At 47.7% G+C, this 18,685-nt stretch overlaps 1 protein-coding gene across 3 annotated transcripts; it reads left to right on the top strand.

Moving 5' to 3' along the window:
* The first annotated feature begins 1,008 nt into the window (after positions 1 to 1,008).
* DIS3L (DIS3 like exosome 3'-5' exoribonuclease) lies at positions 1,009 to 18,270 on the top strand. Of its 3 annotated transcripts, XM_044445007.1 has the most exons (18): positions 1,011 to 1,179; positions 2,967 to 3,120; positions 4,336 to 4,464; positions 5,544 to 5,679; positions 6,799 to 6,975; positions 8,903 to 8,981; positions 10,022 to 10,201; positions 10,376 to 10,462; positions 11,258 to 11,427; positions 11,505 to 11,666; positions 12,515 to 12,762; positions 13,896 to 13,988; positions 14,498 to 15,031; positions 15,512 to 15,666; positions 15,761 to 15,939; positions 16,727 to 16,872; positions 17,345 to 17,519; positions 17,602 to 18,270. In XM_044445007.1, exons 1-18 carry the CDS (start codon positions 1,050 to 1,052, stop codon positions 17,911 to 17,913), a joined length of 3,246 nt encoding a protein of 1,081 aa, XP_044300942.1. In that variant the 5' UTR covers positions 1,011 to 1,049; the 3' UTR covers positions 17,914 to 18,270. The 3 variants fall into 3 exon arrangements, with proteins under 3 accessions (XP_044300944.1, XP_044300942.1, XP_044300943.1); XM_044445009.1 differs by lacking the exon at positions 13,896 to 13,988 and having other exon boundaries at positions 1,009 to 1,179; XM_044445008.1 differs by lacking the exon at positions 10,376 to 10,462 and having other exon boundaries at positions 1,012 to 1,179.
* The last annotated feature ends 415 nt before the right edge of the window (positions 18,271 to 18,685 follow it).

Genomic DNA, 18,685 nt, shown 5'->3' with positions numbered 1-18,685 from the left:
TGTCTCCACGCTCCCTTTTGGCCTTAACCACCCTAAGCAACGGATGCCCTTCTCCGGGAACCCTCCGTGAAGGATATTAGGAGGCCGAGTACCCGGAGGAGGGCCTTCTCTGCGGCGGCACCCCACCTATGGATTGTGCTCCCCAGAGAGGTCCGCCTGGCACCGTCGTTATTTGCTTTTCCAGGCCAGGCAAAGACCTTTTTATTTAAAACTTATTTTAAGTGTTAATGTATTGGTTATTTGTAGGACTTTAAATCCTTTAAGCCGAGATGCACCGGGTTTTAATATTTTTCTTGTATAATTTTGTTCTTGTTGTGAGCCGCCCCGAGGCTTTGTTGCGATGGGGGCGGCATAAAAATGTTTTAAATAATTAATTTGGTGCAGCTGAAACTTTTACCAGCTCACCTCTAACTTGGCGGGGGGGGGGACATAGAGCGACAGCCCGGCGACCGGGGGGGCGGGGGGGGGGGGGGCGGCCACCAGTGCAGCGGGCGAAAGGGGGCGCGGCGGCTCCGAGCGCGGCCCCGCTCCGCCACGCAGCCCACGGGGAGACTTCGCGCCAGTCGCAGGCGCGCAGCCAGCCTACCTCGCAGGGCGGCTGTTGAGGAGGCAAGACTGAGGGGCGGGGCGGCTCGTGTCGGCCTCTTTCATCTCTTTAGAAACGAAAAAGGCGGGATTTAAATCTAATACATGAATAAAGGAACGGAACGGGGGCTGCGAGGGAGAAAAGATGAGGGTCCCGGCGCCGGCTTGAAACGCTGCCGCGCTTCGCCAGCGCTCCAGCTCGGGGTTTCCAGCCAGCCCGAGACGCCCTCCAAGGGCGGGCCGCCGCCCTCAGCAGCGGGTGGCCGGGCCCTTGGGGCGGGCGCTTCCCCTCACGGGCGAGCCCTCGGCCGGCCGGCCCGCCCCGCCCCGCGCTCGCAAGCCCCGCCCCGCGCTCCCCTCCCGACTGGCGGCATCGGCGGCGAATCAGGGCGGCAAGCTCCGCCGCGGACCGGCAGTTTGGGGCGGGGCTTGGCGGCGCCACCTCCCCCGCGCCCCCGCGCCAGATGCAGCGCACGGAGAAGGTGCTTCAGCTGCGGGGCCTGCAGGGCCGCTCGGTGCGGGTGGTGCGCGAGCACTACCTGCGGACCGACGTGCCTTGCGGCAGCGCCCTCTGCCAGGCGGCCTGTCGCCGCGGTGAGTGAGCGCCAGCGCGCGTGCGCGCCCTGTTGAGGGCGGGGCGGTGGGACTTCAGGGAGGGGGCGTGACGTCAGATTGGGGGCGGCACTGGAGGGCTTGCGGGCGCGTCTTCTGGCCGGGGTGGCCTGAAGGGGCTAGGTGCTGCCGAGCATGTGCAGAGCGCCTCTGCGCTGTCGAGTTTTCAGGCAGGCTTCAGTCCCACCGGGTTCATTCTGAGGGGCAACTGGGTATATTTTGCGCCGTTGCTTATAAAAAGGTGCAACGTAAACCAAGCTTTTGTGCAGCTGGCAATACGAATTTTCATGCCTTTATTGTTTTCTGTCAGAAGGCTTTTGGGGGGCGCCCACGCATAATTGGGGCGTGAAAGCAGTGCTAGGAATAAACCCAGGAACCTCAGTAGAAGGGGTGGGGAACTCTATCACAGGCTGCACGGATAGGGTTCATTTGCCTCTGGATGGTGAGTGGCACCATGTTGGGCAAGGCGTCAGTAGGAAAATACTGCTAGCGTCCTCTGAGAGCTTCCAGATACCTTGGACTACATTTCCCATCACTGTGTGAGGTGTGATCTTAGAACAGTGGGGGTTGTAATCGGCTCCACTGGGGAGGCTGCACTAGAACATAACCATGCTGCAGAATCAGGCCCAAAGGCCCCTGTGTTCCCCCAGTCCCTCTGGGGCACTCGCCTGCGGGGCAGAAAGGCAGTGTGCACCCCATTACTGCCACCACCCCACCTTGCCTCTGAACCAGGGGCTTGCATTTAATTGCCATCACCAAGGAGTACGTCCCTGACGCAACTCATGCTTTTCCGTGCAACTGGTGCTGCATTTACACTAGCAGGAAACCCTGCTGAAACAAGCAGTGCGTGAGGAGTCCTGTGAATCAAGCCTTTCTTCTGCTATAATGTTCATTTTAAGATTGTTTGGCTGGGTGTGCCTTCTGTAACCTCAACAAGCTGACAGATCCCGTAACTGTTCAGGGCATCATTCTAGCTCGTAGTCACAAAGGAATATTAATAAGGATTTTATTCTTGCCTTTATAAAGAGTTGCTCGGCTATTACTGAAATATGTTGCTTTTTGACTTCAGTCACCATTCACAACGTGAGAAAAATACCTGATGCCTTGTCAAACAATCTGCCTACTTAGGATGGCTTTCAGGCTCTTCGGAACTTCAGATGTTTAATTTCTGTAGAGTAAAATGGATAAACTAGACTTTTATCGAACGATGTGCTTGGTAATCACACCTGGGTTTTTAGACAAATAGGTGCAATAGACAGTGTTTCCTCGGTTTAATGGGGGGGGGTGATTTTTGTTGGGGTCAAAGAGCATTAACCGCCTCCCCATGCTCTGTGGTCTTGATGAGTCGTGCCCCATGTGTGCATGTGGGGTGCTGAATTTTATAAAAAGCCTGACCAGGTTGGCAGTGGCGCCATTAGGGTAACACATGCTTCAATCCCAGGCCTCTTTCCAAACTGAAGCACTTGTAGCAGGAGTACTGCAGGCTCTTTCTTCACGTGCCCCTTCCTCCACTGCCCTGTCCTTCCTCTGTTTGTGCCCGTGTTCCCCATTTTGACTGAGAGAATGTAAGTTAGCAATGGATCTGTGCTTTTGTACGCTCTCTGGCAAAAAGCAGATCCTGGTATGTTTCCAGCTTCAGCTCCCAGTTCTTAAATGGATCTTCAAGAACACCTGGAAATCTGCCTCGTATCCACTCCTGCTGCAAAGCACCTGATGAAGGGTACAAATGAAGGAGTAACATTTGCAATAAACACTGGATTCTGTTTCAGATGGGAAATTGTTGTCTGATGATGTGACTCACTATGTTGTGCCTGACTGGAAGGTGGTCCAAGATTACCTGGAAATACTGGAGTTTCCCGAGTTAAAGGGGATTGTTTTCATGCAAACAGCCTGCCAAGCACTGCAGCATCAAAGGGGCCGCAGGTATCTAATCTACCTCTGGGGCTTAAAAGTCAGTCTCTTGCGGTACTTTTTGCCTTTAGTATTTTCAGAAAAATGCATGTAGAATTGAGCACTCAGAGTTAGACTACTGAAGTGAGCAACATACTTCCATTAAGAATCTTTGGCTGCGGCCTTGCACTCTGGGAGTAAATCCCATTGAACTCAGCTGGGCTTGCATAAGGTTTTGCTGCCTATATTCCATTGTTTTATGTTGCTGGTTTAATTCCAGTAAGTTGAGATTTTGCAGGACCTGGTCATATGCATGCAAATTACTTGATATTTCGTTGTTTCATTGCTCAGTATTTGGTTGACTTGTAGTTGGATGCCGAAAAACATTCTGTGACTATCTGTGATGCGATTCACCCTTGTGTTGAATCCTTCAGGATACAATCAGCTCATTTTTACAATGAAAGTATGTTCAGCTCCACCCCCCACCATGATAAAGTTAACCTGCAAGTTCATTTATATAGTTAAACTTACTTCACTTTTCTAACTTATATTGGGCAGCTTTGTTTAAGCTTTATGGTGACACTGTGAGGGCAGGAAATAGGGAGACGGGAGATGTGTGGCTCGGCAGTTCTTTATTTAGACTTACAAAGGTTAATCATATGCCGCAAATGCATCTGTATTACAAATGCCCTGGGGACCCCAAAGGCTAATCAGGGATTTCTCTAGTTGACATTAATTATAGCATTATTATCTATGAATATGTTTCAGAGGTAAGGAAAATAGCCTAATCCTCTGTCATAACAAGACAAGTTAATGAAAATTCGTGGTACGCTCTTCCTGCTTGCATTTTTTAATCTGGGACTGCTCTCGGTTAGGATACAGTTTTCATGTGGGTGCCTGTAAGACCACTTTTGTCTTTTTCCCCATATATTTTTTAATTTATAGGGTGCTGAATCACCTGACAGGGCTCTCTAAGTGGTGATTTAGGACATGCATTGTGGCCTGACCTTTCTATGTCATCCTTGTGAAGTCTGAGACTGAAGGAGGGCAAGGGGAGTCTATATTTCAGTATAACTCACATATATATTTAAACCAGCAAGCAGATTCCCAGGTAGCAATAGGGCTGCTTGTGGATGTTAATTATGTGCAGGAGATAATCTAAATATTAATAATCCTTTAGTACAATGAATATTCCTACTCATAAATGATAAAGCTTTGTTGCTTTGACAGTGCCTTGTTTTTTTACAGACAGTACACTAAATTGCGAAATTTACTGAGGGATGCTCGTCATGACTGCATTATGTTTTTTAATGAATTCCAGCTGTATTCTTATTTGCCAAGACAAAGAGGAGAATCTTTGGAGAAATGGCAGACAAGGTACGTGCTCAGGATGATGCCATGAAATTGCAGTGGCATTGTTCTAAAGCAGTGGTCTGCAACTCTCAGCCCTCAGTCCAGGCACACAGACACTCATGTGAATCTGAGGGGTGCCTCCAGAAAGAATCGTGTGATGGCAGCTTTGCAGTCCTGGGGGCAAGTAATAAGTTCACTAGTAAACTGGTGATAAAATATTTTAACTGCATAGTCTTCTGCCTTCTAATGGATTACTTAGTCAAGTAATTATATTTAAAACAGAGATGCACTCAAAAGTGTTGAAAACTGACTAAAAAGGATCCAAGTAGCTCCCTTACTACCCTCCTTTCTCAGCAAGTCTCACTCAGCGTGGCACTTCGTGTCTCATTTTCCCGCGCAGAAAGCAGTCGAGCGCCTCTTTCCTTTTCCCTCCCCCGTCGCCCCCACAAAGGGGTCACTTCTCTACCGTTTCTCCAAGCAAGAGTCGTCTCTCGCCAGCTGGACAGAATGTTTCTGGCACATCTGAAAAGCTGGTTTCATTGACTCGGTTGATGTGGCCAGGGAAACTGGCGCATTTACGCATCTCCCTTTGCGTGCATGGTTGTACACACCACCACATTTCTGTAAAGAGGTTACTGTGTGGGCTGAACCTGCTTGGGGGGGGGGGGGGCTTCCAACCCAACCAGGAATCCCAGAATAAGCCATTGGTTATAGGTTGTCTGGGAGCCACGCCCACCACCCACCTTGCAGGAGTCAGAGGACCCGCCAGCTACGCCCAGCCCAGGTAGTTAGTGAAACAACCTGCCACACGCTTGGCAGGTGTGGGGCAAGGAAAAGCCACAGCGGCTGTGGCTTTTCCAAAACGTTCTCACAGGGCAGGGAACCACAATCTCCAACCTTGAGAAAAGAAGGCAAACAGTGTTAATACAGTTCTCAATCCTTGGTTTGTCACTGTGTGTGTGTCACTGCTGCTTGCGTGAAAGTTGTGATCAATCATATTAAATGGAATCGACGGGGCACATGACAATACAAATGCTAGGAACAACATGACACGAGAAGATGTAATGACATAGATCAGTAAACGTGAATGCTTGGTCTCCTAGGAGTATTTATAACGCATCCGTGTGGTATTATAATCACTTTTCGGGTCAGATGCCAGTCGTTATGGTAACGGATGACGAAGATTCTATTCAGCAACTTGGAAGCGAGACAGAAGGTGTCTTTGTGATTTCATTCAAGGTAATAGTTTTGTGTTTACTGCACCTTAGTGGAACAGTAAAGCAAATAGTTCACAGATGATGTTCCTGAAGTTTGCCTGTGAAAATGCCTCTGTGCTTTCCATTAAGCTGCATGAATTAAAGCAAAATACATAGATTTGATCTGAGGTATGGCCATTTGGTTACATAGGACAATGCGGGGAAACTGCATCTTCCAGGAAAGTAGGATGGCAGTTAAATTCCTGCTGACGAGGAGGGCAGCGCTGGCTAAAAGTTGCACGCCACTGTGCTTGCTAGTCACAAACCTGTGTTGCGTACCTTCCTCGCGACTGGCAGAGGTCTGGTTTGCATGGCAGACTAAATCCACCCTGCAGTAAGCTGCACAACGCGGGCTGCTTATAGAACAAGCTGCAGTGAGCCCAGCAGATGGTCAGGCTCACCAAGGCTTATTCCCCGCTCCTTTCCATGCAGTCCTCTAGATGGTATCCCAGTATCCCTTGCAGCAGAGCCCATCTTGGGCTTCTCCTTGATCCAGTTCCTACCCTGTTTCTTCTCAGCTGTTTTTTCCCTGCCAGAGCTTCAGCAAAGGTACCTTTGGGGTTAGTGGGTTTTTTTAACAGCCTTTATATGGAAGCTTGCATTTAATAGATCTGCTGGGAATTGAGGCTCAGAGAGGAAGGTGGCATAGTCTCATCAGGTCTCTTCCGAGCAGCTCAAGTCCAGTCCAATCCAGCCAGGTGAAGTCCAAGTCAAGGCAGGCTGCCAAGACAAAAATGAGGATGCAGGGAGGCCTTCTGGCTGCAGCCAGAAGGTTGCAGGGAGGCCGCCTGACTGAACTGGGGAAAGAGGTTGCCCCAGCAGGCTGGCAAAGCCATATGGGGCTTATAGAAGCAAATGGGCCTCTTCTGCATAAGACCTCACCTTCTTGAAAGAGCAGATCCTAAAATCTTCTGCAAGGGTTAGAAGATGGAGAGGCCACTGAGGACCCATCCGTTGAGTCTGAGGGTAGTTTAATGGATGCATCCTCCACCTGGGAGAAGACAGTGACTCTCACCTCCTCATCTTTTTTCAGAGCACTGTTGGGAGCCACGGCATTAAGAAAACCTCAAGAGCCAAACATTCTTTTTGTCTGTTTTTACAGAATTATTTGGACAACTTTTTGCCAGATTTAAAATCTGCCCATGAACTTTTGGATTCTATAGTCCAGTCACAGCGAGAACGGGAGAGTGAAAGCCAAGAGAATAACGGGAAGGAGTACCCAGACCATATCGCTGTGGAAACACTGGAAGCTGGAATCAAGTCAGGAAGATACCTCCAGGTTTGATTTTTGGTGTATGCATAGAGGGAGCAAAGTTTGCTCTTAAAAGAACTGAGTGTATTTTCATATCTTGCCAGGTTAGTCTGTTGGATAGTTGGCTTCATGGCAGGCAGTTAACACTCAAGTTAGTGAGAGCATAATGATCAAAACTTTTTGCCATACCTAGTAAGGCAGAAAAAAAAAAAGCTCAGCCAGAGGAAAGCGCACGAACAGCTTTGATATTTAAAAAATAATCAGTCTCAGGCACGGCTTTTTGAAATGTTTAGGCTAGGTCTGGGAACAGAAATGGGGTGGATTATTTCTTTCACAGGCTGCCTCACATAGAAACGTAGCTCAAGAATGTCAGATTTACAGAGACTAGTAGTAACATTTAAAATGTAATTAAAATGCAAAACAATATTTAAAATGCTGCAGCTCTGATCTAGAAAATGCTTAACAGAGCAACCTTGAGGTAGCTTGGCAGTGCCATAATGTCCACAGCTTTGCTTGGATCCCCAGCTACAGCACTGGAAAATCTCTTCAGCCTCGTATGGGAGAGCCATGTTTGGTTCTTCCTCCGCCTCCCTCCAGCAGAGAGGGAACTGCACTGGCTGCATCCCTGAGCTGACATGAGCAATCTTGAAGAAGGGGCATTCCAGCAGGTAGGGAGGAGAGGAGGCGGGCACAGCCAAGATCCGATGCCTCCCGGTCGTGCCTCAGCATCCTTCTCTCCTGCTCCAAGGTGCCGCACTCAGGTGGCTGACATGAACTGTCCGGCTGCTTTGCAGGGCTGGAGGCATATGGAGGTGGCCTCTACAATTTCAGCCCTGCATAGGATGCCTATTCTGAGGATTATGGGTTTCCCGGTTGGAAGCACCCCAAATGGCAAGATGTAGAGTAGCTGCATCACACTGGGGAAACACCTGCAAATAAGACCTTTTCCTATATGCATTTTGTCTTCTCCCAGTCTGTACTTAAGGTGTTGCCTCTGTGAGAAAAGATAAATTGGAGTCTTTTGCTTAAATGTCTCCAGTGGACTTTATAGGTCAACATGAAGGTGATAGAAAATAAACCAGAGGTCTGGCATTTTGTTCAGAAGAAGGGTCCATCACTGCTAACAAGGCAAAACAGCAATGTGGAAAAAGCACTGGAGAAAAGAAAGCAGAAAGGGAAAAACAGACCAGCCACCTGGCTGTACAAACCATCGCAGTCTTCAGGAAATGAAAGATTCTTAAGGAGCGTGCCAAATGAATTTCCTGGGCAGAGCTTCCCATAAGGGTGCCATCACCAAGGCGGTTTTCCCACTTTCCTGCCCATTTTTCTTCTTTTTTTTTTTTTTTTAAGGGTACCTCCAGAGCAGACTGTAAGAGATGGGCCAGTTCATATAGGAGGAAGAAACTTAAGATTCCCTTCACTGAAACTAAGTAGAGCTTTGAAGGTGATACCCAACACCTTTTAAATGCAGTCCGGAAAAAGACCGGAAGCTGGTGCAGCTGGAACAGCATGGAAGTTACACGAATCAGTGAGCTGGTCCCAGTTGGAACACTGAACTGGTTGACGTGCCAGAATGCTTTTTAAGGGTAGCTCCATGGGGCATCTTTTGCAGTCACCAACCTGTTCACCAAGCAGCATGCTGAGAGCACCCAAAAATGCCAACTATTTTTAGCGGGGGAGATATAGTTCCATCCAAAATAGCCCTGTTCCAGAATTGGCATTCCTTGTGATCAGGAGTCCCTCTGCCTTGTCCAAATAAAGCTTGACACATCCAGGCCTGATCCCAGGCCTGATCCCAGGTAGCCAGTTTTAGGCTTTCCTTCAGCTCCCTGGGATCACAGAGAAAGGAGAGAGAGTTGGGTGTGGCCAACCTGCCTAAGCACAGAGCTGTAATAAACATGGGAGTGTATCTCTTGATTAGCAGTGCATAAGTTTTGGATTTAATTTCTTGTAGGGGGTCCTGAATGTGAATAAGCACAGAGCACAAGTAGAAGCGTTTGTGCGACTTCAAGGAGCTGGCAACAAAGAAAAAGGTGTGACCTAATTCAGTACATTCACTTTGGCCAGCAAGCCTGGTTTGGGCATGGTTAGGTTTTGCCCGTTCCAGCTTGCTTCTGGGGGACATCCAGGACTGCTTTGCATTGGTAGTCTGGACTGATCGGGCTGCCAGATAGTCAGGCGCTCTATGCCTTTTCATTTCTGTCCCCTCTCCAGTTCTGTTTTTGAGCAGGTGTTGAATTGGGCATCAGTTGTCCCGCACAGTCCCTTTGGAGACAGGTTGTCCAGGTGCTCAGGAGGAGCCCCTTGGGAAGTATCTGTTGATGCTCATATGCCAGAACCACCGCAGGAAGTTGGTGTTTCCTAAAGCACCTGGAAATGAGCCAAAGTGCTAATTTCTGGAATGGAACGATCAGTGGCGCTCACAGAATGGCGCTCTACTGACACACTGTGCTGGAAACAAGGGTTCCAGCTTGTTTCTGGGCTCGTGCTGGGGGCAGGACCTGGTGGCGTGACGGAATCAGTGGAGGCTTCAGTCGCCTGCTGCTTGCTTCAGCAAACAGCAGAAGTTAGCGAGGGACAGACACTTCCCTCGTTGAGGGAACAGCCTCCGTTTTTTCCTGTTCGTTAAGAGAGCAATATTTCAACAGGAAGGGGTTATACTGTATTAGAAATAAGGAGGCTGAAGTCTTGTGATGCAGGAAGGGTCCCTAAAAGCAAAGGGCACTTGGCAGCCCTCATAGAACACCCTTGTTTAATATTGACAGATAGTTTGACTACGTCTTTTTAGCAGCTTCTGTAAAGCTCGACATTGTGTTACGTTGTGCATAGCATTATGGGAGTAGTCTCGTGAGCTTTATTGGGTCATCTTTCATATTAGAATTAGAAAATGGAAGTGCTGGCTCAGGAAGCAGCCTACATTTCCCAACTTTCCACCTGCTTCTGTATAAACTAGTAACTTCTTTTTGTGTGGAATTGCCAAAGAGGAGCCAGATGCCAAGATTTCTGACAGAGAACATGTAAACCCGTTGCCCGCTTTAGTTCTGCTGAGTCATCCCTCATCATTTGCACCCAGATCTCAGAGCGGACGTCCTCATTTACGGTGCCAAAGCACGGAATAGGGCAATCCACGGTGACGTCGTTGCAGTTGAACTATTACCTAAGAATGAATGGAAGGGACGAGCTGCTGCCCTTTGTGAGAATGAGACTGAAGAAAAGGCTGCTGGGGAAGTCTGCGGCGAGACTATGCCCACAGGTAAGATGTGGAGAGCGGAGGACAGCCTTACCAGCCCCTTTTGCCGCATCACCACATCTAAGCTGGTCCTCACTGATCGGGTGTTCGTGATGTTATTGTGTTGAATTGTGCACCTTGCATGTGCAGAAATCCAGTCTTATTCTCTGTGTGCTCGTGCATGTATGTACCTTGCAGAATTTCACATTTCTGAAAAAAATGTTCTGGGATTAGAACATACGTATCTTCATTTGACAACTCCACTCCCACCCCCTGGGTTTTACAGTAAGTTTTATTGTTATTTTTCTACTAACTAACAAAAAGAAACTAAAAATCATCAATCATCAAAAGCATCAGACCTACTGGGTCAGCCCCCCATACTTTTTCTTTTTTTATAGTAATCCATAAACATACTTAAGTCTATGCATAGTCCCGTTTCTCTACCCAATAATCCACCCCTGGGTTTTACACTGGGGATATTCACTAAGAAAATTTGCAGAAGTATTTACTCGTATTCTCATTTTGTCACTATCTTGCTTCACCCCTGCAGGTGATTATCTGTTGGAGGAATTGTATTTACACAGTCCTTCTTCCCCGTGGCATAATTTCTATAGGTTGTGCTAGGGCAGAACGCATCTAGTTATTGCGTAGTTTACCCCGTTAGCAGTCACAACTCTCTGCTAACAACCGTTCAGTTGTGCTTGGTTTAGTCCAAGTGGTTTCAGTCAGAGCTGAAGTGTGTAAGCGTAAGCTTTGAAGGTTGAAGTATGAGCTGAAGGTGTCCTTTGGGCCTAAGATAATTGTTCCAATCTTGCTAGGGAAAAAACCTCATACTTAAGGAGAAAAAATTATTGATCTTGTCTAAAATTTACTGCAGCATTTTAAAGTGGCAAGCTGGTCTTGGACACACACTTTCCCCTGTAGGCTTTTCAGTTCCTGATATCCTGTTAGCAATTCTGTTATTGCGGCGCAGCAGCGGTAATCTTCCTGTAATAGATAGCCATCAAATCTTCACTGTTAAATCCTTTTGCTGCCCTTCCCTAATGCAGATGTATAATCAGCATCATTCCTCATTTAAAGGTAAAGTTGTTGGCATCATACAGAAAAACTGGCGGGATTACGTAGTCACATTTCCATCCATAGAAGATAGCCAATCGCATGGCAAAAACACACAGAAAGTCCTTGTGACGCCTTGGGATTACAGGATTCCCAAAATCAGGATCAGTACCCAGCAAGCAGAGACTCTGCAGGTAAAAGAAGTATTTGAAACTAGCCAGGGTCCCATCTGTATTAGTGGTGTTCTCATAGCAATATGCTTTTGCTACAGGACTTCCGCGTCATTGTGCGGATCGATTCCTGGGAGTCAACATCGGTGTATCCAAATGGACATTTTGTACGGGTTTTAGGACGGATAGGAGATCTTGAAGGAGAAATTCAAACGATCCTAGTGGAAAATAGCATTTCCGTCAGTCCTTTCTCTGAAGCGCAGGTCAGCCTGTTTTTATTGTTTGCAATGATTCAGCTGATAAATTGTAATTATATAGTTCTCAAAAGTTTGACATCATTTGGTCCAACTTTGGTATGATTTTTTAAGTTTGTGGCGATATATAAATAGTAATAAATAAATTTGGTCACTTGGATTGCATAAAATGTACTGGTATGTGCACTGAAAAAAATGCAATTGTAGATAATTAAGGAATGGGGTGCTGACACTGTATGGGAAGCTGCCTGGTCTATCGGGAGTTGCCAGTCGGAGTGTAGTTTTCACTAACCTCTCCTTCCACACAAATATAACCCTTCGCACCACTGAACTCTGCTCGTTTACTTCATGTGCTTACTTTCTGAAATTGGTTCTGCTTCTACTGATCTGCTGATGGCTTCTCAGGTCCTCTAGGAGAAATCCTGTAACAGAAGCCCAGTAATAGTATCATGCATCCTCCACTGAACTATCTTGCTTCTCCAAATATCATGGGACCCTTTGACAAAGGCCTTGCTGAAGCCACAATGTATTATATCCACCGCTCTCCCACTGTCTGCTATCACAAAATGAATTAAGATGGGCAGCACTCCCATCGATTTAGTCTGATCCGTATCACAGATTTGCCTTCTGTTGGCAGAAAGGCTCGGAAGGTGCAAGGACCTGATTTTCAGGAATATGCCATCTCTCTGCACCACAGCTGACTCTGCGTGGCACGGACCCCAACCCTCTGTGCCACATCTCTGGGGGCTGGAGTGGTTGCCATGGGAAGGAGGGCAGGAAAGGATGTTCCTGCCAGCCCAGTTGCACCTGCCAAATTGGGAGCCAGCCAGTAGGAAAAGCACTCTTGTTTTCTGCAGATGTGTGAGATGCCAGTTGTGCTCCCAGAAAAGCCGTGGAAGGTGTTTCCTGAAGAGGAACTAAGGCGTGTTGACCTGAGGGATTCGCATTTAGTATTCAGCATTGATCCCAAAGGCTGCGAGGATGTGGATGATGCCTTGTCAATTCGAATGCTGCCCAATGGAAACCTGGAACTTGGTATCCATATTGCTGATGTAACTCATTTTGTGGCTGCAAATTCTCATACCGACATTGAGGCGAGATCAAGGTGAGTTGTAAATCAGCCACCTCCATTACTCGGGCTTTACTGAAAAGAAGGGGGGCTGTATAAAAGGAAAGCTGTCTAATATTATAAGCTTCAGGGTCCACAAGCTGGAGATGTCAGGGGTTTCTGTTTGATTCCTGTGAACAGAGAGATGATGAATGCTCTGGAAACGTCAGGGATGCACATGCCTTGGGTGGCGCTTCAGTCATCTTTTCCGAGAATGGAAAATGCTTGAGAATGTCAGTCAGCCATAACCCTTGAGCCAGCGAAGAGCTGAACCCAACCCACATTGCAGACAGACTTCCCCAGCCTCTTCTTTCCGCATGTGTCCCAAACATGGTGTGGGAGGCTGTCCCCTCAACCCTCCAGAGCTCAGTGGTGGCGAGAGGAATCCCATTCCTCGAGCAGTTTCCATCTGCTAGCAGAATGATACTTCTGAATACACGGGAGGGAAATCTTGTAACTGCAATGGGTGTGTTTAGAAGAGGAGTGACCACCTTCTGGGCCCAGGGACCCAGTGGGCAATTTAACGAACTCTGGCAGGCATTAGCACAAATGCTTGCATTGCAGATGAAAGTACAACCACCTGCACCAGCCTTTTGTAAGAATGTCTCCCAGCCCTGCCTGGGGCCCAGAAGCCTTCATGGGGAAAGATGGCAGCAACCAGACGCCTTCACTTTTTAAAGACGGAATTGCTATTGACCACAGGAAATGGTGCACTCCTTCCTTTCCCTGGGACACCTTCCCCACAATGCCAGTTCCAAAGTGGCATTGACAACGTCGGGGCTGCACTTGGCACGGAAAGAACGGGACTGCCTGTGAGGGTGGCGGGAGGGCGCTCTGTGGTTGGTGTTCCAGCTTGATGTCAGAACTCATTTTAAGGATGGAGCTGGGACTTCAAACTATCCTGTGGCTGCCTAGACGGCATCTAGCACCCCTAGGATCACAGCCTTAGAAATGAAAATAGAAAGTGGGATGGGACGGGCACCTCGGCAAGTGTCTACAGAACAACACTGTTGGGTAATGGCCATTCCTCACCAGAGAAAAAATTTAATCCCTTTGCAATACGTGACCAGATATGCTGAAGCTCTAAGACGTCCAGTAAGAGAATTATGAGGATGTTCCCCATTTCTCAGGGCCACCACTTACTACTTAGCTGATCGTCGCTATGACATGCTGCCTGCCATCCTGAGTGCCAACCTGTGCTCTCTTCTTGGAAATGCTGACAGGTGAGTTCCCGAGTCCGATCCGCTCCAGCATCTGAGGAATTCAGGCAAGGTTGGTCTTCTGCTTTTCCCCTGCACTAACACTTTGGGAAGTTACGTCCCTTTACTCTGGTTACAAGTAGCAGTCCATGGTGTCTACTACCTAAAAAGTTTCAGGGAGTTTAACAAACATAGAAAACTGGCTGTTCAAGTGAAGATTTTTTTTTTTCATTGCTATTTTAGAAAGTTCTGTCAAATCACTTTCTCCTTTACTGGCCACTGTCCTTTTTTTCCCCACAAAAAAATTACAAGTAGGACGATTGAGTGAATCTTGTTTTTTTCCAGTGACTAAGTAAACAAGTGGATTTTGTTTCTTGGCAAACCTAGCTCTGGATGGCAGCACAGAAGCAATCCATTTTAGGAGCATGAAGCATCTTAACACATGCTTTGCATCTCTCTCATTCAATATATACCAGGAGTTACAGACTAGAAAGTCCCATTATTTAAAAAAGAGTGCTGATTTTATTTTCCAGGTATGCTGTGAGTATTATCTGGGAGCTTGACCAAACTTCCTATGAAATCAAAACAGTGCAGTACATGAGAACCATTCTTCGGTCTTCCTACAAACTCTTTTATGAAGCAGCACAAGCTTTGCTAGATGGAGACTTAACTGCTGTAGCTGAAATCCCAGAGCTCAAAGAAATAAATGAGGATGCCCGGAAGCAGAAGATAGAGGAGCTGGTCTGGGCAATAGGAAAGCTGACTGAGGTGGCCCGTCATGTCCGAGCGAAGCGTGACCGTTGTGGGGCCCTGGAGCTGGAAGGTGTGGAGGTCAGGGTTCAGTTGGATGACAAAAAGAACATCCGTGACCTCATCCCTCGGCAGCCCCTCGAAGTGCACGAAACGATAGCGGAGTGTATGATTCTGGCGAATCACTGGGTGGCCAAAAAGATCTGGGAGACGTTCCCTCACCAAGCGCTCCTGCGCCGACATCCGCCCCCACGGCAGGAGTTTTTCTCCGAACTCCGAGAAGCCGCCAGCGCAAAAGGATTTGTGATAGATACACGGTAAGCAGAATGGGTGAACCAACTTTGCTGGTTCTTCAAATACAGCACTTCTCTGCCCAGATATTTTCAGAACAGGTTTGGCCTCTGCATAATCTCTCCTGGTACTTGTATTTTTGCTGGGAAAAATGCCAGCATAATCTTTCCAGGCAGGCTACTCTTTGATGGAGAGTGCCATGTTTTTTGTCCTCGGTAAGCAATCGGCGTGTTCTAGCGGATGGCGAGCAGAGCTGCAGCTTTGCCACAGAAGTCGCCGTCTTGCACCTTGAACCACACGGTTCCCAAGGTCTGTCTGTGGAACTGCTTGCAGCCTGACAGAGTTGCTTGGAAGCTTCATGCCTCTCCACCCTCTGGGCCAACTGCAGGAAATGTGGCCAAGGACACAGATTTAGGATATCCTGCAGGTGATTTGCATTGCACAAGCTGCAGCGATACGTTTATAACAGTGCAAAGAAGTTAACCAGCTGCTGTTCGTTTTGATAGATCTAACAAAACACTGGCTGACTCCCTAGATAGAGCAGTTGATCCAGCCGATCCTCTCGTGAACAAACTGTTGAGAGCAATGGCTACCCAGGCAATGTCAAACGCGGTGTACTTTTCCACTGGATCCTGCCCTGAAGAGGAGTTCTCTCACTATGGTACCTCTTGTCCTGATACGTCTGTCTTTCAAGGCTGCCCCTATTACCGTGTTGTTGTCTTACAGACTTCCTGCTCATGCACTTTTCCCTTTAGGTCTTGCACTGGGTAAATATACTCACTTTACCTCACCCATTCGGAGGTACACGGATATAGTGGTCCATAGGCTACTGCTGGCAGCCACTTCAAAGGACGATAAAAGGGGGCTCAAGGACAACTTGCTTGGCAACAAGGAACTTGAGGAACTGTGCAGGCACGTCAACTACAGAAACCAGGTGAGGTGATGAACCAACAGGCGCTCGTCTGACTTTTTGCAGCAGCTTGATGGGGAGTCGATCCATGGAGGGGGAAGTTATCCAGGAGTGGGCCTGTCCGACCTGCTTTGGAGACAGGTGTCAGGACTAGGGTTGGGACAAACCTGTTCAGGTTTCAGCCCTCCAGAATCTGTGGATTTCTCTCATGCTTGGCCTAGTCCTACAAGGCGAGCCAAGCCAGAGGAAAGTCCAAGAACACTTGGGGACCCCTGCCTGAAAGACCAGCCCTCATTCCTGCTGGCCGGCCTTCCCCGCTCGCTGCTGCCGGTGACGGTGGTGGTACAGAAGAGTGGTGCTGCCCGAGTAGCACATGGGGCTTAATTCCCGTCATACCCTGGGCACGCTCACCAGGAACTTGAACTCTGGGCCGCTGCAAAGCAGGCCGGATAGCGGGAAGCAGAAACCAGGGAATCCAGCAGATTCTCTGCCCCAAATGGATTCCCTGCACATCCAAGCAAGACCCCATCAGCCAGGTACCAGCACTATCGCTGGCCTCTGCTAATGCTCATAGCTCCTGCGGCTAAAGCAAAGCTAGAGATCTTCAGCTGTGAGTGAGCAGCTACTGCAAAGACAGAGTGTGTTAGACAGAGAGGAAGAACGTGAGCACAGGTGCTACCAAGGACTACACTGGGAGTCGCAGTGACAAGAGACGGAGCATTTAACCATTACAGGGCTCCGGTCCTGAAACATTCTGCAGGCATTCCGCTAAAAACCTGACACGTTCTAACAAATGGCTTCCTTTGCACAGGCTGCCCAGCATGCCCAAAAACAATCAACGGAGCTTTTCCAGTGTATGTACTTCAAAGACAAGAATTCTGAAAAAGATGAGCAGTGCATGGCCGATGGGATTATTTATTCCATACGGACTAACGGCGTCCTAGTCTTCGTGCACAGGTAGAGCCAGTGCAGTTCTTGGCAAGAAGAGCAAGTGGATGGGGCAAGCCTCATGTTTCTTCACTAACTGAGAGGGTGGGAGACAAGATGACAAGGCAGTATGGAAGAGCTGAATTTAATCCTGTGCGATCTGTTGTAGAGTTTTGTCAAGCTTGAATTGAGGGACAGGGTAGGGGAGTGAGTTAAATTCAGGAAGAGGGGAAGCGCTGTCTCTGCTGACTGGCAGCATTCAAAGAGAGCTCTCAGCCTGTGAAGCATGGGTCACAGCCCTCTCTCCGGGGCAGGTTATTTCCTGTAAGTTCTCCTTGGACGGAGACTGTCTAGCCTTCCATTACTGTTTTGACCTTATATTGCATTTTATCAGTTCATAGTTAAGGGCTTGTATCTTACTCATGAACTTGCTTGCTGTTAAATACAAAATGCACCAGTCGTTAGATCTTACTGACTGTCACATAACCTCTTTCTTTCACAGGTATGGAATTAAAGGCGCTGCCTATCTGAAAAATAAGGAAGGCTTGGTCCTCTCTTGCCAGGCTGATGGGAGCTGTGAGTGGAGACCCGGTTCTGTGCAGCGTTTTTCCAGTAGAATTGTCTCCACTCCCACTGGTGGGAATCCCATTACACTGAACCTCTTTGATCACGTGACAGTAAGTAATGAATCGGTGTCCCAGGACTTAGCCATGTAAAAAGCAACCAAAATGGAATCTTAACTCTTGTGATTTGTCTCAGGTAAAAATATCTGTACAGAGTTCTCGTTGTCACGCTGACTCCATCCGGCTGCACATCACAAGCTGCAAGCCCTACTGGACATCAGAAGTGGAACTGTCTCAAAGCTCCCACATATCCAGGGCAGACTTGGTAAGAGAAGTAGTAACAAGGACGGCTGAAGAAGCCCAGCTTGCTCAGGACACCACCCAGGGGAAGACTACAGAGGAGGAGTTTGCGGAGTATGGCCAGACGCAGGGTATGAGCCTGTATCAGCTGCTCGAGGAAATCAGGGGTTTGGCTTTATTAGATGTATCCGCCGATAGCGGAGCATAAAATCACGATTCACAGAATGCTTGCGCAAGGGCTCTTCATTGGCAAAGCTTTGTACAGTTACTTTCCCCTGCTTTTAAAAAAATATTTGTGGATGTGTTTAACCATTTCAGTTGGCTCTAGTTTTGAGAGTTTTGATATAACCTTGTATAACAACATCACAGAGCTGCAAAGGGGGACAAATGTATTTCAGGTTTCCATTTTTTAAGCAAACATTTAATTTTTTGAAGTACAGAAAATTGTAGGTATTGCAAAGAACTCAAAGAGTAAGAACTCATTATGTTTCAACCTGGTAGATCTTAAAAATTTTGCGATCAGGTAATGTACAGATAAAATTAAATTACAATTTATTACTTTCTACTTAGCAATTAGTATCTGAATGTTTTTGTTTTCTTGACAGTTTGGTTGGTTTGTACTTGAAAGCACTTCAGATATACAAAAGGTTTATACTATACTTCCAGGAACAACTGTAGTTATGAAGCAGTCAGGAACTAAGTTCAGAATGTTTTTCAACTTCCCTTTTCTCCCTCCTTTGAATCCAAAAACCACCTGGATTTCCTACATCCTAGCATCTTCTTCTGGAGAGTGGGTGGGGAAGGTAAGCTAGGTATAAAATATGCTCAGTTCTCATATCAAGCTATGCTGCGTCCCTTTTCTGTGGGAGCCCTGAGTGGTTCACAAGGAACAAGCTGCAGTTTACGCTTCCTATTAGGACAGAAAAGCAATTTGCGCCTGTCTGCCACATCCATGGTCTCCCAGTTTTCATCTCGCCCCT

Source organism: Varanus komodoensis, unplaced genomic scaffold, assembly GCF_004798865.1.
Source record: "Varanus komodoensis strain SLA01 unplaced genomic scaffold, ASM479886v1 scaffold46_3, whole genome shotgun sequence".
NCBI lineage: Eukaryota > Metazoa > Chordata > Lepidosauria > Squamata > Varanidae > Varanus > Varanus komodoensis.
This window is presented reverse-complemented; position numbering and strand designations above follow the sequence as displayed.

Bases quoted from the DNA above. Each gene is read 5' to 3' on its own strand.
- DIS3L (XM_044445007.1), top strand. From the start codon at position 1,050: ATGCAGCGCACGGAGAAGGTGCTTCAGCTGCGGGGCCTGCAGGGCCGC. The intron at 12,763-13,895 runs GTGAGTTGTAAA...CCCATTTCTCAG, and splicing joins GACATTGAGGCGAGATCAAG to GGCCACCACTTACTACTTAG. The intron at 15,667-15,760 runs GTACCTCTTGTC...TTTTCCCTTTAG, and splicing joins AGAGGAGTTCTCTCACTATG to GTCTTGCACTGGGTAAATAT.